General features: G+C 54.0%; 2 protein-coding genes across 6 annotated transcripts in view; one reads left to right on the forward strand and one right to left on the reverse strand.

Annotated features, from left to right (window-relative positions):
- STARD8 (StAR related lipid transfer domain containing 8) overlaps positions 1–17,960 on the forward strand; it is a 120,114-nt gene extending 102,154 nt beyond the window's left edge. For all 5 annotated transcript variants that reach the window (XM_024204104.2, XM_024204107.3, XM_024204108.2 and 2 more), the window contains 10 exons: positions 1,224–2,593; positions 5,217–5,390; positions 6,137–6,296; positions 7,303–7,501; positions 8,384–8,594; positions 9,354–9,468; positions 11,629–11,853; positions 12,362–12,579; positions 13,954–14,130; positions 15,698–17,960. In XM_024204104.2, the coding sequence (XP_024059872.2) occupies positions 1,224–2,593; positions 5,217–5,390; positions 6,137–6,296; positions 7,303–7,501; positions 8,384–8,594; positions 9,354–9,468; positions 11,629–11,853; positions 12,362–12,579; positions 13,954–14,130; positions 15,698–15,815 (2,967 nt within the window). In that variant the 3' untranslated portion in view covers positions 15,816–17,960. The remainder of the gene's footprint in view (positions 1–1,223; positions 2,594–5,216; positions 5,391–6,136; positions 6,297–7,302; positions 7,502–8,383; positions 8,595–9,353; positions 9,469–11,628; positions 11,854–12,361; positions 12,580–13,953; positions 14,131–15,697) is intronic.
- Positions 17,961–19,745: 1,785 nt separating this feature from the next.
- The window catches only part of LOC112109543 (relaxin receptor 1-like), a 42,207-nt gene continuing 39,259 nt past the window's right edge, over positions 19,746–22,693 (reverse strand). Inside the window, exons 18-19 of the mRNA XM_024204109.3 lie at positions 22,346–22,561; positions 19,746–20,832 (exon numbers count right to left, since the gene is read on the reverse strand). Coding sequence (XP_024059877.2) covers positions 20,627–20,832; positions 22,346–22,561 — 422 coding nt within the window. The 3' untranslated portion in view covers positions 19,746–20,626. The remainder of the gene's footprint in view (positions 20,833–22,345; positions 22,562–22,693) is intronic.

Here is a 22,693-nt window from a genome sequence, read left to right on the forward strand (position 1 = left end):
GAAGCTGCTATTTATGTGCGCATCTTGCTCCAAATTCCCCTTTGTTTGTATTTAGGGAGGTGCTGCTGTATTGAAAACCAGCCCTCCATCCAGCCCCTACCTTTAGCCTCATAGTAGTGGGATGTTTCTGATAAAAAGATCAGCAGTGAAATGGTTGACAATGATTAATATTTAAGCTGCCATCATTGGGTCTCAGAGTTAACACCCTATTTAGATGAATGTGGGGAAGTTCACAATTTTGCTGGGTTTTTTTTTGCCCCCCTCTCGGTCTATAGCAAAGGGCCCTTTAATTCAGCTACAGTAAGTCAGCCCAGCTGCATCCATTCACATCAGGATTTTTTTTTTTTTTTTAATAACTTGCAGGTCTAACAGAAGTTTAAATGTTTGAAGTGAAAGCTTAGATTCTGTAACAACTCCTGGGGACACCAGTAGACAAGCTTCACCTGATCTCTGATTCGTATGTTGGCTCGGCAAGGCCATGAGCCATTCTGTCCCAGCACCTGACCTGAGACCCCAGAAACCCTTTTCATACCAGCACGTGTATCTAGAAAGCAATAGCTTCCGTCTGTCCCCTCCCGCTTTGATTCAGTTACAGTGGAGCAGTCTGTTCTTTGTAGGACTCCTTCCATTGTGTGGCAAGGAACCCTCTGTTCTAAGTCTAAAGGCTCTGGGATTGGCTGCGTGGCAGTGACAGTGCTTTCTAATGGACAACAGTACAGTGTGCTTCTGCTGAGCTGCTTCTCCAGTGCGCCACTGTCCTGGCAGGAGAGAGACAGGCAGAGCGTCAGGACACTATTACAAATTCTGGAGTCTGTTTGCATGGGATGGTGTTTTCCCCCTGCTTCGTAACCCTGTGAACTGGTTGGATCCACCATATGAAACATTTAGAACTAGCATGGACAGAGCCCACAGGAACATACTGTAGAAAACAACCCTGCTCTAGCCCCCAGAGAATGGACAGACTGAGACTTAATGGATCTTTTCTCTCTCTCCTATGCAATTGCTTTTCATAGAAGGTGGGGTGTGCTTGTTGGGTCTCTTAAAGTGTATTGTACGTAGCACATGACCCCATCAAGAGAAGATGTGGTTATGCAACTGTAAATTCTCCTACCCTAGCTGTGGTTGGTGGGTGTGAGTAGCCATGCAAAACTCAGGGAGAGGGTGGTCAGACTGGATGACCCAGCTGGTTGTGTCTTACTCTGTGATCCCTATTCTTGGTTTAGAATGAAGACTCAGAGGAAGAAGATCTTTGTGCCATCAGCGACCGATGGGCCTTCCAGAGGGACAGCAAAAGGTGGTCCAGAATTGGCTCTGTTGACTTTCTCTCCCACAGTCCAGAGGTGCTGAACACCACCATGCGGCAGACATCCAGCCGTGAGAGCATCCTGACGGACCCCAGTGCCAATCTGGAAGCCACTTCGCTCCACAGCAATACCAGCACAGGCAGCACTGGCGGCACAGTTGGCATTGTGGCCATCCCGCCTGACGTGTCACCCAGCCAGGACTCTCCAAACATCACCAAATCCAGCCAGAGCTTGAGTGACCACTCCGTGACAAACCAATCCCCAAACCGGAGTGGGAGTTCTAAGGACAAGTCCAAGAAGCGGAGGTCCCGCAGCTTCCTAAAAAGGATCGAGTCTTTCCGAAGGAAGGACAAAGAGAAATCTGACTCCAAAGCAAAGGATGCCGCTAGTGGCGGGACAGTGACCAAACCAGGGTGGGACTCTGCGAAGAGTAATGGGAACCTTACTGCTGCCACGACCACCTCCCCCAAAAGAGGAATGTCCTCCTCTTTCCATGGCAACAAACACTTTCTCTCGGTGGGATATAGGACTAATCGCATGTCAAACTCGGGCGAGAGGAAGCCGGGCTCTGAACTGAGACGCGGTGCAGTCTATCTGGAGGACTATGAAACGGCCCTGAAAAATAGCACCAGCTGGGCTGCTGGAGAACTGCACCAGCGGCATGTGTACAAGGGCGACTGCCTGATCCACCTCCCTGGGGACCACAAGCCGGGGACTTTCCCCAAATCTCTCTCCATCGAAAGCTTGTGTCCTCTCGATGGCAGCCCTTTGGCCCACTGGAAAGCTGGGAACAAAGCGGTGGGACTTTCGGGGTGTGGAGTTGGTGGCAGCAGCAGCAGCATGGACGACTCCTCGCCACGGGGCTTTGTGTGCCGGCAGAGGCGGGGCTCCTGCAGCTCTGTGGGCAGCCGGGCGAGCGTGTACGACAACGTGCCCGAGTTTGGCAGCAGCGAAGATTTCTTCAGCATGGATGGGGAGGTGAGCTACAAAAACCTTGATGACATCTTGCAGGACGTCTGGGGGCTGCAGCGGAAGGTGGAGCTCTGGTCTAAGGCACTCAGCCCCGACCTGGATGAGGAGGGAGAGGGGGAAGGGGAGGAGGAGACGGACTCAGGAGGGGAGCCCACCTTCCCCTCCAACCTGAACTTCGAAGAGCAGTCCATGTCCGACGTGGGCACCTCTGCCAGCGACTTCGACAGCACGGGCAACTCCTTGAATGAGGCGGAGGAGATCGAGATGAGAGAGCGCAGGGATTCAGGTGTGGGAGCGTCCCTCACCAGACCTTGCAGGTAAGTGGGTTGGACACGTCGCTGAGCTAAGGTCTAGGCACGACTCCCCTCAGGCACCCCTGTCCCTGGCAGCTCAGCGTCCCTTTAATAGCAGGTGTGTGGCAGGTGGAGCGCTTAGTCTTGGGGCTGACTTTCCACAGGCACAACCAGCTGGCCCCTAGTGCGCCACCAGGCTTTTCCTTTGGAAGGGTGCTCGCAGGCCTCTGCTGGCGGTTTGCATTCCAGTCGCCCCCCGTCCAACGCCTCAGTGTTGCTTGTATGTAGATCAATCATGAGAGGCCACTAGAGAACAGTGTGAGTGGCTCTACTTCTTCTGGGACACCTTTTGGCCCTAGATCTAACATCATCTCCTGGATAAACCCTGGCATTTGCTTATTGCACAGCTCCGCTGGGCAGGGCCATCCCTACCCATACGCAAACTACACAGCTGCATAGGGCACCAGGAAATTTGGGGCACCAAACTGCCCCAAATTTCCTGGTGCTCTACGCAGCTGCATGCTGCATCCAGCTACAGTGGCCAGCCCAATCCCCCGGACGGCTGAGCTGGCCCCTCTTGGGCTGCGCACAGCGGGACCCAGGAAAGCTGCCTCTTCCCCTTCCCCTCAGCCCCTGCCCCAGCCCTGCCCACACTCCGCCGCTTCCCCCCCAAACCCTGTCCCCTTAGCTATGCGTCCTGGGGGACTGCAGCAGGGGTCAGGCCCGCCCCGCACTCATTGGGCGGCGGGAAGTGGAGCGACCCGGCCCCAGCCCGTTCCAGTCCGCCAGCTCACAGCCGCGCTGCCTGTGAGTGCTGGGGGACAGTTCTCCTCTCCCCCCAAGCCTGGAAGCCGGGGAAGCAGAGTGAAACAGGCTGGGGTCGGGGCGGGCGGGCCTAACCCCTGCTGCCTTCCTGCACTGGCTGCTCCTGCTTCCCAAAGGCCTGGGACGCAACCCCCCTCGGAGGCCTGGGGCCAGCTCCCCCCCTGCTGGGGGGCTGCATAGGGCACCACAATCTCTGGGGATGGCCCTGCCGCTGGGCCACTAGCACTTGGGAGAGGAGGGAATGTCACTGTGATATTGGTCCCCGAGGCAGACAGGCTGGCGTTGGTGTAGGTGACACACACGGTGACTGTGCCATCTGCGTATGCTATTGTTTTCACTGGGACTGAGCCAGCCTGGAACGAATGAAGACCCTGTTCAGAATCAGTTGCTCCAGGACCCCCTGCACTGTGTGAGACTTAGTTTGGGTGCCTAAGGGCAGCCGGTGAACACAGCTTGAGTCTCTGGTGCCCTCCAGTGGCCTGAAGCAAGCACCAAGAGCATTCAGAAGGACCAGGATGCTCATCTACCCTTTTGCTGCTGCCAGTTTGAAGGGAACCTTAATATGGGCATATTTCAGTTGTGTCACACAGACCCAGTTCCACACATACCCCGGACGTGCTTTGCCACTTTGACTTAAAATTATTAGTTATGAAACCAGGCAGTTACTGTCCATGGATATGCTGTTAAACATGCTCGAGTGGGGTAGTTTGTCTGGTATGAAGATCCCTCTGAAAAGCTCTGGCATCTGCTCAGCTTCCCGGTTGCCCTAAGTTAACTGCCGCCTGCACGTTTAGACAGTGGCAGGTAACTCCTCTGCTGGTAGGTGGTTGATGTGTGGGGATTTAGATCCATTCAAGTCAGCAGGGAAAGTCACACCCCCTCCGCTTGGAGATTTACCCCAGTGCATTGGTGGATGTCCAGGGGCCTTTCAGAACAACATGGACTTGGGAAAGTTCAGCAGGGTCAGAGCTCATCATCAAGCTCCCTACACCGAGTCAGTCAGGGGGTTCGATTGCCTTCGTTCTGCCGAAAGAAAGCATTGGCTCGGGGTGTTTGTGTCACTCTGATTTCACAGTGCTCTGGGATGACACAGGATCAAATTGTGATGTTGCTTCCCACTGTCACAACACAGCATCCCACCCAAAGCACATGAGGGGTTCTGTGAAAGACCTGCAGGCTTGCGTCTCTCTCCCAGACACTGATACCCTGGGACTGGCTGTGATGTAAATACCTGGCGGGATGGCTAGATAGGAGTCTAGGCCCTTCCATGAGGCCCAGTACAGACTTGTGGAAATCAGGATCTCTTGTGACTGATGAGCTGGGTGGTGGCCCTAGAGTGTGGTGACTTTGCTGGGGTAGGTTGGGTAGATAGCGGGGTTCTTTTTTACTGCCAGTGTTGTGTACTTCACCGGGTGGAAGGTGTAGCTCTGGGAAGCAAAAGAAGATGCCACTGCCCTCCACCCAGTGCCCCCGTTGCTCCCCAGGACAGCAGGTCTGTAAATCCCCAGGCTTAGCAGACCAATAACCACAGCACTGGGGTTCTCAATGGAAATGCCCCAGCTATGTTTGAATTGCACGGGAGGGCTGCTTTGAACACTGTAATGGGCCCATCCCTCCCACGGCCTGAGGTAGTTCATATTCTAGTCCCTGCTGGAGGAGGTGGCAGGAGAGTGCTACCCCTGCTGGCTCAGTGCCTCTGCTGGACCCCTGCTCAGCTCCCAGGAGCACTTGGCAGTGCGGGAAGCAGGCGTCCTCCTCCCCTGGGGAAGCGACACGGCTGCCAGTGTGACCTTTTGCTCCCTTGCCCTGCTGTCCCCTGCAGGAAGCTACGCTGGCACAGTTTCCAGAACTCCCATCGTCCCAGCTTGAACTCTGCCTCCTTGGAGATCAACCGCCAGTCCTCCGCTCAGCTCAACCTGCTGCAGAAGTGCTCGTTGCTTCGCCTCACCGCCATCATGGAGAAGCACTCTGTGCCGCACAAGCAGGCCTGGGCCTGGTGAGCGTGGGAGAAGTGGGGGCGGGGAAGGGAAGCTGCAGGGCATGATTGAGTAGGGCCAAGCATGAGCTCCCTGAAACCAGAGCTTCAGATCCCAGCAGGGTTGACTCAACCTTTCATCCTCCTGTGGCAGATAGTGAGGGGTGTGTGTGTGTGTGTGTGTGTGTGTGTGTGTGTCGGGGGATGGCGTGGGAAGCCATCTTTGCTCTGCATGCACATGAAACATTGCCTTGGGCTCCCTGTAGGAGTTTGCTGTAGGCAGTTCCCCTGGCTGCTGCCCTCCACCCCAGAAGTGACTGCATTTCAGCGGTGCTGAATGGATTGTTTGTGAAGCACTTTGGGATGGAAGGTGCTGTAGAAACACAAGAGACTATTGGGGAGGGGGTTCTTTTGTACCCGAGAGTATCAATACAAGGTAGAGTTGTTTGTATGTGAGCACGTGGGTGTGCATGTATGCATATGGGGGGGTGTGCGCACACCATGTGTACATGTATGCATATGTTGCATGTGTGCATCCATGCATATGGTATGTAAGCATGTGAGCGTATGCACATGGGTGTGTGTGGGTGTGCACATGGCATGTGTGCAGGGGGGCGTGCATGCATGCATATGAGGTGTACATGCGTGCATTTGTGTGTGCGCATATGTGTCCCCACCTCACCTCCTGCTTGCTGCTATGAGCTTCTGCCCAGGGCAAATGGTGGCTGTTCTGACTGGCCTGTCTGCCCCCTGTCCCCATCTCACAGGACTGTCCCCAAGTTCATGAAGAGGAGCAAAGCCCCCGACTACAGGGACAAAATGGTCTTTGGGGTCCCGCCAATCATTAACGTGCAGAGGACAGGGCAGCCTCTGCCGCAGAGCATCCAGCAGGCCATGCGCCACATCCGCAGCCAGTGCCTGGACCAGGTGAGGACCAGCCCTCTGCAGTACAACCCTGAACTCCCATTCACTTGCCCACAGCTCAACCGCCCCTCATTTAACCTTGTGTCAGCTGGAGCCCTGCAGTAGATGCAGCCATGGTGATCAGGGTGCTCACTCTCCGGGGATCTCTGTCTCTCTGTCAGGGTGCATGAGTGATGGAGGCAACCCCTCGCTTTGGCCCCACTGACTTTTAACTCCATAGGGTGCTGCTCCTTAACCCCTATGCATTCAGATTGCCTTGAAGGGGAGATACAGAGTTGCTTGCCATAGGAGCGTACTGCAGCGTTAGGACTATGTACAGTTTCATTGCCTTTGCCCACAGCCCCTGCCGTGGGCTCCAGTGTAGCTCCCCAGCCCTGCAGCCCTCTCAATGGGGCAGGAAGAAGGCACTTTATTTAAGGAGCCACTGTCAGCCCCTGCTGGTACCCCTGCCTGGTCGACCAGAATAGCCTACCAGGGGTATGGACCTGTCGCTGAGGGGAAGCTTGAAGGTGGGTTGGCTGGTCGAAAAGCCAGCAAGGTGGCAATGAGCTTTGGGGCACTGCAGTAAACTGAGGCTTGTTCCTGTATTCACCCCGGTCTCTGCCTGCCAAACCAGACGCCTCACCTGGGTGCCCTGGCCCAGCCCGCACACAGCAGCGAGCATCTCAGGAAGGGCAACAATGTTCTTGCTGTCGCGTGGGGAGCGGAGCCCACAACCTTTCACTTAGTCAGTGACTTGAGACCCTTCCTCTCAGGCATTGTTGCCTCCTCGACCTTCCCTTGCCCAGGGCCCCCTTCCCGGGGTGGGGGAACCCAGACGTGCTGGGAAGGTGTCTCCTGATGGGCACCACAGAGACTCCCTGGCCAGCAGGTTGTCCTGGCTTCTCACTGGGTAGCAGAGGCTGAGCTGAGGGCTGTCAGCACCTGCCTGAGACAGAGCTGGTTACTCTGCCTGGAGCTCAGGGCTGCCTTGGCCGACTGTGCTGGACTCTGCGCTTCTCCTGGACAGATTGGCATTTTCCGGAAGTCGGGGGTGAAGTCTCGGATCCAGGTGCTGAGACACATGAACGAAGCCTCCCCCGACAACGTGAACTATGAAGGGCAGTCGGCCTACGACGTGGCTGACCTGCTGAAGCAGTATTTCCGCGACCTGCCAGAGCCCATCTTTACCAGCAAGCTCACCGACACCTTCCTGCAGATCTATCAGTGTAAGTGCAACCAGCGGGCTCCCTGGGAGAGGCCTCCCAGCGGGGCAGAGCTAGGCAGGTCCTCAGGGCTGGGAGTGGGTCCAGGCTGAGTAGGGAGTTGGATCAAAGCAGCAGGAGGTGGTGCAGTGGCCGCTGGGCTGGGCTGCCTGGCTTGGGAGGAAAATCAAGGACTTAGGAGCACCCATGGGAGTTGGGAAGAGGAGTCTGCCGCAGAGATGGGGAAGCGGAGAGGAGAGAGGGTGTCTATGGGATAGGGGGGCTGATTTGTTGGATCTGCCTTATTCCACCTCTGCTTCCTGAGGGGACTGCCCACTGCTATAGCCTGACCCCATTGCTAACGTTCTGCCAGCAGTGGTGGAATAAAACTGACTGGTCCAGCATAGGCTTCTAACCAGGGAGCAGCGCCGGAGCAGTGAGCGGTGCTTCAGAGCATGGGGCCTAGATGAGGGGTTTGGCTGGGCCCTTTCCTCAGTCCCCACTACTTGGCACCATTGAGGTGGTTGTTGACATGCAGTTGCACAGCTCTTAGTTGTGACCCAGTGCTGCCCCCAGAGGAATACGTGGGCTGTGGAATTAGAGACTCAGTCCCAGGCCCTGTGAACATGCTGCTAGGGGAGAAATGTTACCAGGGGAGATTTTTGCTGTGAAATGGCCTATGAACAAATATTGCTGTGACCAGCTCCACACAATGAGAGGCCGGCAGTAAGGTGGCTTGGGGCCCTTTGACTGGACAGCAGCTTCAGTATGAGGTGAGCAAGTACCCTTATTTTCTGGGGCCCCACCTAGCTGCCCCTTGGTCCAATCAGCCCAAGTCTAGAGGAGCCCCTTAGGTGTAGGGTCCCAGAGCCTGGCTGACCACAGGCTTCTTCGCTTTGCCTTCAGTTGTCCCTAAAGAGCAGAGACTGCAAGCTGTCCAGGCAGCCATCATCCTAATGCCAGATGAGAACCGGGAAGTGCTGCAGACATTGTTGTACTTCCTGAGTGACATTGCCTCAGCTGAGGAGAACCAGATGACATCTGGGAACCTGGCGGTGTGTCTGGCCCCATCCATTTTCCACCTCAACGTGTCCAAGAAGGAGAGCACCTCACCCAGGTAATGCACAGCCAATTCAGGCTTTCAGAGTCCCAGCGCTCCCCTCCACGATCCCTCTCTCTGTCTTCCTTACTGGAGACACGGCCTGGTGGTACCCTGGCTGGCCTGCACTCGCTGTGGCACCTACACCGAGGCTGGGTCAAACGAAGGGGGAAAAGGGCTTCCATTCCCAACAGGTTCCCTCTGCCCGTGCTCTCCATCAGGGGCTGCGAGGGACTCCTAGAGGGCATGCTAGGGGAAGGAGCATCCAGCTAAGGTCCTAACTCTCAGCCCAGTGCTGCAGGAGTCTCTGAGAGCCATGGCACAGGGGCTGCTGCAGTGTCAGGGACCCCTCCATGGGCACAGCGGACAAGTGACATAAGGCCTGGGCCACAAGGAGCTTACAGCCTAATCTTCCTCCTGGGCTGAGCACAGCAGTGACAGAGTAATCACCATGGTGACAGTACAGCCCCAGTGAGGGACATAGTGAAGTTCCCAATGTGAGGGCAGGAGGGGATGGAGTCTACACCCAGTCCAGCTCTGCTGAAAACTGATAGGATCAGGAAGCTGCAGTACTGCTGTTTCACCACAGGGTGTCAGCAGGACTCTCCTTAGGGCTCCATCTTTTCAATTACTACAATACAGTGATTCCTCCCCTGCCAGTATCTCTCCCTGTTGCAAGAATGCATGGAGTACCTCCAGCTGAGCCCTTACTCCCTGCTCTCTTGCGGCCCGTCACTCCCTCTGCTGGGTCTCACTACTCAGCATTTTCTTGGGCAGGATGATTCAGAAGAGAGGCACCATGGGAAAGCCTGACCAGAAGGACCTGAATGAAAACATGGCTGCCACCCAGGGGCTCTCCCATATGATCACAGACTGTAAGAAGCTGTTCCAGGTAGGTAGCTGCAGCTCCGGGTGAGCGATGCTGCTTTGTCTAGGTACTTACCTGGCCCCTCCTCGCTGTACAATCTGAGCACCCCTGGATTTTGTTCTCACAGTGCCACTGCTCGGTAGGGCAGTGCTGCCTTGCCCCCGGTACAGGTGAGGCACACGGTAGATGAAGTGCCCCAAGTCACATGGCAGGTCCATGGCTGGGTTGGTAAGTCCGAGTCCTGGGCATTAAACCATCCTTCTGCCATTGCCGTACAGAAGCTAGCCAGCAGCAGGCTCTGTCTCGCCTGTGATCGTGTAACGATGAAACCCTTCTTCTCTCGGCAAGTCAAACGACTGTGGAAAGGCTCTGGGAGATGTGTAGAAGTAGCAGGTGCCTGTGCATTTCCCCTGTGTGCTTTGGGGACTGGCTTACAGCAGGAGAGCAATCTGACAGAAACGGTGCCAGTCTGTGTAGAATGCTGCTCTGAGGGAATTCAACTCTCACAGCGGAGTCTGCCTTCATCCCAATGTACTCCTCCCCGACACCCATCGGCGCCTTGTCACGGTTCCTGGGAAAGGCCAAGATTCTCCTTTGTTACTCACTGACTGCCCTAGGAAAACTCTGTGAAGTGCCATAGAGTCAGAGAAGTGTAGGACTGGAAGGGACCTCAGTAGGTCATCTAGTCCAGTCCCCTGCACTCATGGCAGGACTAAGTATAACTAAACCATCCCGACAGGGGATTGTCTAATCTGTTCTTAAAAACCTCCAATGACGGAGATTCCTCAACCTCCCTAGGCAATTTATTCCAGTGCTTAACCACCCTGACAGTTAGGAAGTTTTTCCTAATGTCCAACCTAAACCGCCCTTGCTGCAATTTAAGCCCATTGCTTCTTGTCCTATCCTCAGGGCTTAACAAGAACAATATTTCACCCTCCTCCTTATAACTACCTTTTATTTACTTGAAAAGTGTTATCCTGTCCCCTCTCAGTCTTCTCTTCTCCAGACTAAACATCCCAATTTTTTCAATCTTCCTTCAGAGGTCTTGTTTTCTAGACCTTTCATCATTTTTGTTGCTCTCCTTTGGTCTTTCTCCAATTTGTCCACATCCTTCCTGAAATGTGGTGCCCAGAACTGGACACAATACTCCAGCTGAGGCCTTATCAGCATGAAATAGAGCAGAAGAATTACTTTTTGTGTCTTGCTTATAACACTTCCGCTAATACATCCCAGAATGATGTTTGCCTTTTTTTGCAAGTGTTACACTGTTGATTCATATTTAGCTTGTGATCCACTATGACCCCCAGATCCATTTCCGCTGTACTCCTTCCTAGGCAGTCATTTCCCATTTTATATGTGCAACTGATTATTCCTTCCTAAGTGGAGTACTTTGCATTTGTCCTTATTGAATTTCATCCTATTTACTTCAGGCTATTTCTCCAGTTAGTCCAGCAGGGCTCTCCTTCCCTACATGCTCCCAAGCACGCACTGTACTGCTACGCAGCACTCCCAGCTTGGGGAGCAATAGGCCAGCCCTGCTAACCAATCCCAAGTGTGTCTCGAGTGGCAGTGCAGAGCACTTACCACAGGGCACAGACCCAGACAGGATGGCTGCGCTGTATCATCCTCATTTACCCACTGGCCACATGGGATTTCCTTAGTGTTCCAGGGATCTAGTAATTGCACTGGATTGGCCCAAAACTCCATCTGGTCCAGTTTCCTTTCGCCAACAGTGCCCAGTACCAGATGCTCCAGAGAAACGTGCAAGAAGCCCCCAGTGGGCAGTTACGGAATAACCTGCCCATAGGGGATGTTTCTGTCTAAGTCCCAAAGTTAGTGGCTTAGTTGTGTTCCTGAAGCAGAGAGGCTTATCTCCCTTGTAGAAATACCTTTTTTACCCTCCCTAATGTGACTGCTCCCATCTAACATTTGGACATCAGCTGATAGGTGGGGGAGGTGTGAAAACACCCAATGAGCCCTGACGTCACTGGACCCAATCTGTCCTGCTGGTTGGTGTGCAGCATTGTTTGGGCTATTGGTATTGGCATCCCAGAGTCCGTCTGGGTCAGAGAGGTGACCTCAGGGTTTATTGCACAGTGATTTCAGGAGACAGAGTGGGCGAGCAATTCCTAGCAACCACTCTTGGGTTTTTAAACTCCTAAGTCCCACGTGTTTGGTTTCTAGATACCCCACGACATGATGCTTCAGCTGGGCAACTCCTACGTGGCAGCAGACGCCCACCCGCTCTCGCTGGCTGAGCTGATGAGCCACAGCTTGCAAGGGGAGGGCAAGGATTTCCAGGCTTATTTGGAAGATAACGTGCAGAATCTGCTCAAAGAGTCCTCAGAGAAGTTCAAAGGGTGGCTCAGCACCGCAGGGCCCCAGAACACAGAGCTCTCGTGCAAAAAGGTAACGTCCACCCTGGGAAGGGTTTGCACATGCCGGTGTATTTGGAGTATATGGAGATATTCAGGAACAGACTAATCAGTGGCCTACATCCTGGTAGATTTCTTCATGCGTCACAGATACACACAGCATGGCTGCCAGCTAAACTGGTCCGTCAACTAGACCTCATACCCTTTGGCTAGGTAGTGTATTCAGCAGTCCCATTCTAGACCACCAGTGTGATGACACTAACTAGCAGAAGCCGGGAGCTGGATAACCAGAGACAAGCACGGGGTACTCTGTGCCAGCAGGCCCAATAAAGAATCCCCTTTATATTCAGTGCAGATGAGCTGGTTCAGACATAGAGGCCGCTCACCCGTGAGCCAGTAAGGGGCAGGCTGTACATACTCACCAGCCCATGTAAGGCAGTTCCCCTGCCCCCATGGCAGGGAGGCCTCAAGGGGCCACTTGTTGTCCTTAGGTTTCTTGGCTTGAAAGCCTGACTGACTTCCTCCGCTCCGGGCTTCCACAGGTTGGTGACGGACATCCGCTGCGCTTGTGGAAAGTCTCCACGGAGATGGAGGCCCCTCCCTACACGGTGCTGCAGAGGGTACTTCGGGAGCGTCACCTCTGGGATGAGGACCTGCTGCAAGGCGAAGTGATACAGGCCCTGGACGAGAACATGGAGGTTTATCACTACGTCACGGACAGCATGGCGCCCCACCCCCGCAGGGACTTCATCGTTCTCAGGTGAGGTGGGAAGAAGAAGCACTTGTGGGTGAGGGAATCTGGACCAGCATGGAGGCAAGGTGCAATCTCTCCAACTCCCCTACCTATGCAGGGAGCTATTGGTCCTGGTGTGGAATGTCCTGTGCCTTTATATCAGGGGGCGGTCAACGTACCCATCCCCAATTTACCCAAGCAGACTACAGACCAAAGGAGGTCCCCGGAGGTCTGAGATGCGGCTGCCCGGAGGAGTGTGGAGATTCCAGGTCCTGTCTGGGAATGCTCCCTCTCCATTAGAGACAACATACTGCACTCGGGGGTTGGGCAGCCTGAAAATGCCTTAGACAGACACAGATCAAGGAGGCACGTTTCCTTCTGGGAAGCGTATTCTCTGTGGGCTGCACCTCTATGTTAAAGGTGAGGGTGTCTGCAGCATCTTGCTCCGTTTTCTCTCAGGTGCAGCCCTTCTGCTCTCAGCAGAGTGCTGTGGGCAAAGCTTAGGCTAGGTCTACACTACCCGCCTGAATCGGCGGGTAGAAATCGATCTCTCGGGGATCGAATTATCGCGTCTCGTTGGGACGCGACAATCGATCCCCGAATCGACGCTCTTACTCCACCAGCGGAGGTGGGAGTAAGCGTCGTAGACGGGAAGCTGCGGAGGTCGATTTTGCCGCCGTCCTCACAGCGGGGTAAGTCGGCTCCGATACGTCGAATTCAGCTACGCTATTCGCGTAGCTGAATTTGCGTATCTTAAATCGACCCCCCCCGTAGTGAAGACCTGCCCTTAGACACTCTTGGCCTGTAGCAAACTCAGGCCTCAGTGACTAGAATGGGGTTGGTTCAGCCAAGCTTTCCAGCGTGGCTGTACAACCTCCTGCTCTCAGCTCTGCTGGGTTCCCATGGCACTGCCCATTAGAAGGGGACAGGTGAAACCCAGAGGTTGTCCGGAGCTTGTTGCTGTGTGTTTGACTGGATGCCGCTTCCTTGCTGGGCCTGGTCCGGAAGTTCTGATGATGGGCTTTGCTTGGGATGGCCTTATGTCCAATTTTGGCTGGACACTCCCTTTCTTAAGCCCTGTCCCGGCCATCCTGACTTTTTTGGCAAAAGTGAGCATTTGTCCTGTTTGCTCTTGCCAACAAATGCTCACTTTTGTCAAAAAAGTGGGTGACGCCAGCCCCCTGCAAGGGGGAAGCAGGGCTGGGGAGGGGGGCAGGCAGGACTCGAGTGAGCAGTGACACCAGCCTCGTGTGGGGGAGCAGGCAGGGCTTGTGTGAGCAGCAACGTCAGCCCTGCGTGAGGAGGGGAGCTTGGGCGAGCGGCTTGAGTCTGCCCCGCGCGGTGTCCTGTTTTCCCTTTGGGAAATATGGTCACCCTAGCTTTGCTTGTTCCCTCCTACAGGAAATGGCGCACGGACCTACCACGAGGGGCTTACCTGCTGGTCTCCATGTCACTGGAACACGAAAAGCTGCAGGTGGAAGGAGGGGTCAGGGCCGTGGTGTTAACATCTCAGTATCTGATTGAACCATGTGGGATGGGTCGGACCAAAGTGACCCACGTCTGCAGAGCTGATCTCAGGTAAAGGCCTGTTAATCTGTTTCTCGCCAAATGCTGGTTCAGTGTGAGGTGTGATCTGAGCACAGAGTGGGAGTGAGGAAGCTGTGGGTACCAATGCTGGCTCCAACAGTGACTCACTGTGACCTCTCTGTTCTGCACAATGGGAAGCATAGTCACTTACTTGCAGGGGGGCTGGGAGGTGTAATTAGTTTCCGCACAGTACCGTATACATACAATCATTGCTAGCACTCCCTACCCCTCCATCAATTATCGTTTATTATTTAACGCCGCCCCCCCCCCAAGCACGCTAGATGGCTCACATGCAGATAAATTATTATTAGTTGTGCTGCGGTAACACCAAGGAATCATGGGCCGGGACCCATTGTGCTAGGCACTATACAAACACAGAACAGAAAGATGATCCCTGCCCCAAGGAGCTTACGATCTAATTTCAACATGGTGCAGCAACACACAAGGGTGGGAGTGGTGGAGGCTGGAGAAGGGTCGCAGCCTAGGGTAAGAAGGGTGGTCTATGGATAGGGACTAGGACCCAGGAGATCTACATCCATTCGCAGTTCAGACACAGCCTTCATGTGTGACTTTAATTACCTTGTGCCTCATCTGTAAATTGGGGATGGTGCTTCCCTAGCTCACCTGGATAAAATCCACTCGGATACTACTGTAGTCTATGTAGAAAATAGACAGGAAGATTGTGTGGCTTCTCAGCCTCTTCTAAAGGAATGTGGCTGGTGAGAGAGAAGCCTTGTGACCCAGCTCAGAAGGGGGAGGCATAGTAGAAGGCACAGAGATGGTGGTGGGAGAAATGGGGCCTTGAGGCCAGGCCTGCACTGCCAAAGTGATCAGAAGGATGGAAAGTAGGAGGGGTCAGAGTTATGTAGGACCTCAAAGGTTACTGGGGTATCCTCTAGCAATTTGGCTTACCCCAGCAGATCCTCAGGGAGCTGGCCAGACAAGTTACTGCTGGGTCACAGCTTCCAGTCTGTCCAAGATCATTATTGCCCCCAGTCATTCCCATCAGATGGCTGTCCAGATGCCTGTGTGTAGCACGCTGGTGATCCCAGTCCAATTCCTTGGGGGCTGCTGTTTACACACAGAAAAGCCACCGGCTCCTCTGGCATCCTATAGCAACACTGCTGGGAGTCCCTCCAGGTCGGGATGAGACACACTGGCAGGCTGCGGTGTTAGGAGCTCGTGTGTCTCTGTTGGGAGTGCTAATTGTACCATGTATCTGGGAAAAACAAGGCCCTGCCGCGGTCATAAGAGCTGCATTATCCCTTAATTTTCTGCAGCAAACTCGACTAGGGTGTAGCAGCCTTAGCTAGGAAAGGGAGCCAATGCAGTGTTCAGTCTTGCCTTATAATCATGCCCATGCATTGCATGGCATATGCAGTATGGGAGAATGGAGAAGGGAATATTCCCTATCATGCCAGCTGGTGCTTGCTCACACTGCCCCAGAGCAGGTATGTTGATAGTCCCTTTTAGCCTGAAATGGGCCCTGCTGTACATGACAAGCCATGTTATTCTCCAGCATTTGACAATGACTTCCTCTCTGCTGTTGTTTCTCCAGGGGCCGGTCTCCCGAGTGGTACAGCAAGGTCTTTGGACAACTTTGTGCCATGGAGCTGGCAAGGATACGAGATTCTTTCCCAGTGCTTAGCCCATGTGGCCCTGAGACAAAGATTTGAGGAGACTGGAAGAGGCTCACTCCTGTTTGATCATGAACCTCCCAGACAACGTGGGGTGGAGCATGGAGAGGGAACCTGGCCATCAGCAGGCTGTTGGCATCTGGTTGGGTGGGGCAGTGCCTTTCCAGGCACATGAGCATGAGCCTTCCTTTGAACCAACCACCAACCCTGAAGGAGCCAATAGTTTTTTCCATCTCTGTGTGATCCCTTTCCTCTTACACACCAGGGACCTTCAGAGCTGTGCCCAGTGGCATGTCCTTGTGGGCACCAGGGGCCAAACGGAAGCCGTCATGTCCTGCTTCCAGAATGCCCGTTGCTGGTTGAAAGGCAGCAAGAATCTCCTCCCTAAAGCTCTGAAGAGCAGCTTTGCAGAAACGAACCAGTGTGCTGCTTGTGGGACGGCTCTCTCCAGCAATCGTCCGCCCGCCCGCCGTGGGGAGAGTGGGGCTGGGGAGTCCATACAGCAGGCTGAGCCGTGAAGCAACTGGACCAGAGTTAGACCCATTAACCTCCTTTGCCAGACTGACCATGGGCTCACGCTTTCAGCCCAGGGACTGGACTCAGCGACAAGAGCGACGGTGCTTGAAGTGACCAAGGATGATGCTGATGTGTAGGAGAAGTGAGAGAGGGCGGAGCTGGTGCAGCGTCTGTATGGCGGTGTGTGGTGTCAGGAGGAGCGTCTGCTGGGGATGTTACAGTGTGTGTGAGCTGTACCTAGCAGTGCGGCACACAGGCAATAATAGTCTGGGGAGCTGGTTAATGTCAGATGGATGCTGCTGTTATTCTGGTTTATAGTTAATGACCGCCATGTGTTGAATGGCAAAAAGGAAGCTATTTTACTCTGGGTGCTGAATTTCACTGGGGAAGGAACTCCAGGTCAGTGCTTTCTACTTGATCAGACACAGGGAATCTCTAGCTCCCCTGTTTTTAGCACAGGGCCATGTAGACCGATGAATGAGGGTGCAAATGCTTTGCTAACCAGGGACCCAGTCTTAATCCCTATGGAATCCAGTGGGAGCCTAGCCATTCATTTTCATGAATTGGATCAGATCCAAGTTTGATGAGTCCAAATTCCAAAGCATTCACCCTTGTCCTGTGTGTCAGCTGTACATGGGGGGTTGCCATTACAAGGCTGGGGGTGAGACCAAAATTGGACAATGCATCTCCCTGATCCCCCTTTGGCTGGGTTTAGTAATCAAGGTACTCCCAGGGTCAGAGTTCCATTTGCCTGGGGGTGGGGGGGAAGGTGAAGAACACCACCTCCATTACATGAAGACACCCTAAAAAGGTACCATCCTGCTGGCAAACTATAGCCTGGATGCAGGGGAGGTTTAATAGCGTTGGTCAATGAGGTGTGACCACAGGGGGTGCGGGGGGACTGGTCTCGTAACCTCCACTGTACAGAGTGGTTCCACTAAGAGAGTAATGTGAGTTGCCCCAAACTGTGCTACATTAGTGCCATTTTAGTCAGCCAGATGGGCAGAGATTGGGTTAGTACAGTCTAGTTTGCTCACATTGTTATGGGCACTTGATCTCCCCTTAATTCCCTCCCCCAAAGAAGCAGTGCTCACTGCACTGCTGATGGGAATGAAAGGCAACTCACGTTGCTACAGCGCCATAACTTTTGATCCAAGGATCCCACTGCTCTGATCGTGTCACTCCCCCACTTTCCCTCCAAGCTCGCAAACAGTCTGACCGTGACGTGCACTTGACGGGGTTTCTTTTTTAACCAGGGACCCAAATGACTGGACATTGTTCCAATTGGAAGGCAACAAAACCCACTGGCAGTAGAAATTGTCAGTTTCACCAGTAACAAACTTTCCCTCTCTCTAATGCACACCAGCTATATTCTGTTTGTGTTTGGTTTTGTATAACTAACGTTTGGGACTGATTCTTGTCTCATTTTTTTTTTATGTTTCTTTTTCTATCTATAAATACTGTACAGTTGGAATATTAATATATAACTCAGGCGGTAAGAGCTTGGTGCTGGGCGATGAACACCAGAGCGACGTGTGTTTTGTATTTAAGGGACTTCTTTTTTGTATCAGATGCAGCCGCTGCAGATTGTCTGACTCCAAAGGGGGCTGCGGTTCCTCCTCTGTGTAATAATAAAGTACTAATGGCACCCGCTGGCTGATGATGAAACCTTGATGTACCCTTACTGCTGTGGTCTGTGCTTCCTTCTCACCCAGCACTGGGCTGACATATGTTCCAGGGTACCGTAGTAGAGCTGGGGTGTGAAGCCTCCTGTCATGACAGAATGAGGCCGAGTGCGTAATTCATTACTGTTTTGTAAAGCATGTGGAAGGCAAAAAGAAATGGGTAAAGGGCTATTATTATTCTTATTATTATTCCTGCACGTGCAGGGCAGTTGCATGGGTCTCACACAAGTCAGCTTCATACCCGTCAGAGGAACCTTCCCATTGCTCCCAAACAATCTGATTTCCCCCATTGACTTTCCCTCTGGCCTCAGAGTATAAATGGCAGGGCCTCCTTTCTATTCCTCTGACCTGCTGGCAGGGGCTGGGCTGTCCTTCCTCCAGAGGCCCTGCCTGGCTCAGCAGCAGGCTCTGATCAGCACCAATTGAGACAGCAAGGACCCCAGGGTGGACTGATGGAGTGGGCAGTGTGTTTGCTAAGCAATGGAAATTCCTTCTGTGCCCAGGCTGCCGGTACGTTCCCAGGAACGAGGCTGGTGTTATCTGAACTGCTGGCCTCACAGGGGGGCTGAAAGGAGTCAGGGGGAGAGTGACAAGCAGTGCATTAAATGGTCATATCCATGCTTCAAGATGTGACTCTGCCTGTCAATTTAAGGCCTCCATGTGTTACTCTCACTCTCTCAAAGCCCCACTGTTCTTGGCAGCTAATGCAGCGTCTCCTCGAGCTCACAGAGTGGTACCCTCTGGGTTTTTAGCCTGCCTGGAGCCTTGCAGTGTTACCAGCTGATCCCATCGCTTAGCAGAAGATATGTACGAACATAGCTCTCCAGAATAATCACAGTGTCATTAAGCAGCATTTCTGATGCATTCTCCCCGACCCCCTTTTCTTTCCTCCTCCCTGCTACAGGCACTTGGTATCTACCTGGTCAACTGCCCAGGGCTCCTACCCTGCAGTTGCAAGTGCCTTGGCTACAACCTGATGCTAGCCCCTCCCAAAGGAGCTGTGGCATCCAACAGGCATAATTAGGGCAGCCTGTCTCTCCCACTCGCTGTTCTGTGCAGGTCACAAAGCACGGGGGTAACGCGCATGGAGGTGGCTCCCTTGGGACTCCAGGCAATGGTCACAATGTGCAGCATGCTGTGGTCCTGAGGCTGTGCCCAAAGAGAACCCCAGCGGGCTGAGAGCTGGTACTTTCAATCCCTTGTTCTGTTCCCTCTCCCTGCCCCACCACAGTGTGAGCCGTGCCCCCGGGCCGAGAGCCTGCCGCTCCAGCGCTGGGATCCTTCCAGAACCAAACAGGGAATGTCAGTAGCTCCAGCCCTGGGTGGGGCTGAAACAAACTCCTCTGTCTCCAGGCCACCAGTGGGGCTCGGGGTGGTACGCCCGGCCAGGTTCATCTCACCTGGGATTGGGGTGGGGCTAGCCAGCCCACGCAGCGTATGGCAGGGAGCCAGAACTGCTATTGCCAAGGCAGAGCCCAGCCACCCCCTGGAGAAGGGCAATGCTTGCCTCCTTCCCAGGAGTAAATCCGAGAGGAGCAGTGGCTAGGGAAGGAACACCAACCATTACCAACTGCCCCGGTGCTGCTATTTTACTGCTGCAGCAGTTTCCTAGGAATGGTTTTGGGCACAGGCTGCATTAGCCCAGGGGAGTTGGTGCCTCAGTTGCGAGGATTCATTTTCTAAAGGCACAAGCCCAGGTACGGCTGGAGAACAGGGTGTGGCTGTGAGTCCTTGCTGAACGTGGTGGCTGGGGGAGCAGGCCCTGAACACAGCGGTCAGGGTGGTGTAGGAAGTGTCAGGGGACAGCATCGCCTCCCTTTCCTTCTGCAGCATTTCACACACACTAGCAGCGGCTGCCTGGGTCCCACAGCCAAGGCTTCCCCAAGGGCTGAGGGCAGCCTGAATAGTTCATCACTCCACACGGCAGAACCAGTGGCCCACAACTCTCGCCAGGATCACGCTGGCGTCTGCTCTAGCTGCCTCTGGCCCCAAATCAAAGCACTGAAGACTTCTCCTCCCACCTTCCTTCCCCTGGACCCAGACTTGCTTCCGGCAATGCAGAAAACACCTCTCTGGGGCTCTGCACTGGGGGCGGCTGTTCCAAAGGCTGCTGCAGCAGCTGCCCCTGCAGCTTGGCTCCAGGGCGAAGGGGCAGGGAGCTACAGGGACTATGCAACAGAGGGTTAGGATGAAATACAACATCCATTCCACAGCTGCTGGTTAGTCCTTGTGCTGAACCAGCATCAGCTAAACCCACAGCCCCAAAGCACTGACACACAGCAACGAGAATGCATGGGGCAGGCAGCGTTCCAGTGCTTTCAACCGTGGGGCAGACAAGCAAAGTTCAGGCCCCATCGGCTATCTGTGACCATTTCTGCTGTAGCCTCCTATACAACACTAGGCACTGTTGCTGCAGCTGGGAGTGGTATTCCCTCCATGGTCGAGAGGTGGCTGAGATAATGACTAGCACTTGGCAAGTGGTGGCAGCTCCCCTTTGGCATCATCTGCCCCCAAGATGGCTGTCATTGGGGTGGGCAATGAACCAGCCAGGGGAGGCACCTGGGGAGGACAGAGACATGGTCCTTCAGAGCTGCATGCATGAAGCAGTGAGGCCTGTCACCACTCCCAAGGCTAAGCCGCTGGGGACTGTCAGGTGCTGCTGGTGTGTGTGGATAGCAGGTAAAAGCTCTTTCTTGATTCTTCTGGGTCCTGAAGTGACAACTGCTGCAGCTGCTTCTTCTGCAAACACAGCTTGAGCTTCTCCTGGAAGGGGGTGGTGGTGATGGTGTACAGGATGGGGTTCAAGGCACTATTGATGGGCAGGATGAAAATGACCACCCACGAAGTCACGGTGCCTGTTCCAACAAGGGGAGTATGTTAGTAACCATGGGGGTTGGTTGCCCACATCCTAGGAAATAATTCAGCCAGAGGCTTTTAGCCTGGAGACTCAGGGCCACATTCTGCTCTCAGGCACACAGGTGTAAAGCCAGAAGAACCCCAATTAAGTCAGAGCTACTCCAGATCTCACACCTACGTGAGAGCAGAGGCTGGCTCTTCACGGGCATGAGTGGTAGCTGACAATGCACAGCCTCTCTAGCTGGTCTGCAGGCTGATTGATTTTGTTATGTGAGCAAACGGACCAGAATGAGAGAGGCACCAAACGCATTACCACCCGTGAGCTGAGCTGGGATTCAAACCCAGGGCTCCAAAACTCAAAGAAAAATGCATTAACCTGCTAGGACACCGCTAGTGCTGAACACATCACACACTGAGGAGGATCATTTATAGACACCTCACTCCATTATGCAATAAGAGTCTTTCAGCTAAAGAACATTTACAGCAAAGAGTTGAATTACCCAGGCATAATGGGGGAGAGCTAAGGACCTAGGGCCTGCCTGGAGCAGGGAGTGCAATTCCTATCGCTGGGCTGAATTCAGTGGTGACACATGGCAGAGAAAGTAACAGTCTGGGTGTACTTTGTTCACAAAGCAAGTGCTGATGTAACTTCCACCTATTTGGTTTTCAGCAGGGGTACAAATCAGGTGAGCCTTGCATGCTGAGGTGGGCGAAAGGGAGTGTGTATGGCAGGAAAAGCCACTAAAGAGGAGGCCAGTGACAGCTCTCTCTCTCTCTCACACACACACACACACACACTCTCTCTCTCTCTCTCTCTCTTTACCTTACCTTGCGCCATCCCCAACATAGCTGCAATCAAATGCAGCCATGAGAACACAGGCTCAACTTTCCCCATCACAGGAGGCTGCCCCTACCCACCACAGACCTAGAGACTGAACCGCTGCTTCCTTCTCCAGGCCCCAGCCTGCTCTGAGCTGCAGACTGGGAGCCAGCTCCAATGAGGTGGCCGGTCAGAACTGGAGAGGAACCTGCCTAGACTCCAGGGCATCTCTGTATGGAAAGATGAGGCTGGTGGCAAGAGGCTGTCAACCAACAGGAGATGGAAGGTGCTGCCTGGGCTCAGCGGGGGGGCGGGGCCAAGGGAAAGAAGTGACCTGAGTTTGTCTGGCTCTTGTCTCTCAGCTTTTACCCCTCAGGGATGGAGCATTTTGAGCATGGGTGCCAGGAACTGCAGGCCAGCTCTGCACCGATTTTGGGCCTAATGAGGTGCCCCCTGCTGCGAGCAGGAGGGATTGCATTGGCGAGGTGGGGTAGTATGAAGCCGGTAAGAGGCCAGGATTGGCATGGCATTTGTTGTACAGCTTCATTATAATGCAGGTGCTCTGGGGCACCTACTCAGCGCATGAGGGACACATGCAGGGAGCCACCGCATGGCAGTGCTCTGCATATCAAGGCCTCTCTGTACAGAAAGGTTGATGCTGGCGTGGGCTCCAGCTTAGCCGGGTCAGTCACCTGGTATTTCCACCTGCAGCAGGGAGAGAAGCTTCAGGAGGAAGATGGGGATCCAGCAGAGGGCATCAGTGAAGACGATGAAGAAGAATCTCTTGGCGATGGCCACTTCCCTGGAGAAGACGCTGCGCTCGGCCGTCTTGGTGGCCGTGGTGTGGATGGAGTAGAACATGCTGGTGTAGGCGAACACGATGGTGATGAAGGCAATGAGGTTTAGACCTGAGGGGACAACAACCAGCCATGAGTGTGTCAGAGAGCCAGCCCCGGTGTGCCTGGGCCACACACGGTGGGTGAAACATCAGCTAGCAGAGGCCTTCCAATAAAGCAGCCTCTTAGGGCCAATGATCCCTT

Source organism: Terrapene carolina, unplaced genomic scaffold (genome assembly GCF_002925995.2).
Source record: "Terrapene carolina triunguis isolate 2854851 unplaced genomic scaffold, T_m_triunguis-2.0 Scaffold131, whole genome shotgun sequence".
In the NCBI taxonomy this organism is placed as follows: domain Eukaryota; kingdom Metazoa; phylum Chordata; order Testudines; family Emydidae; genus Terrapene; species Terrapene triunguis.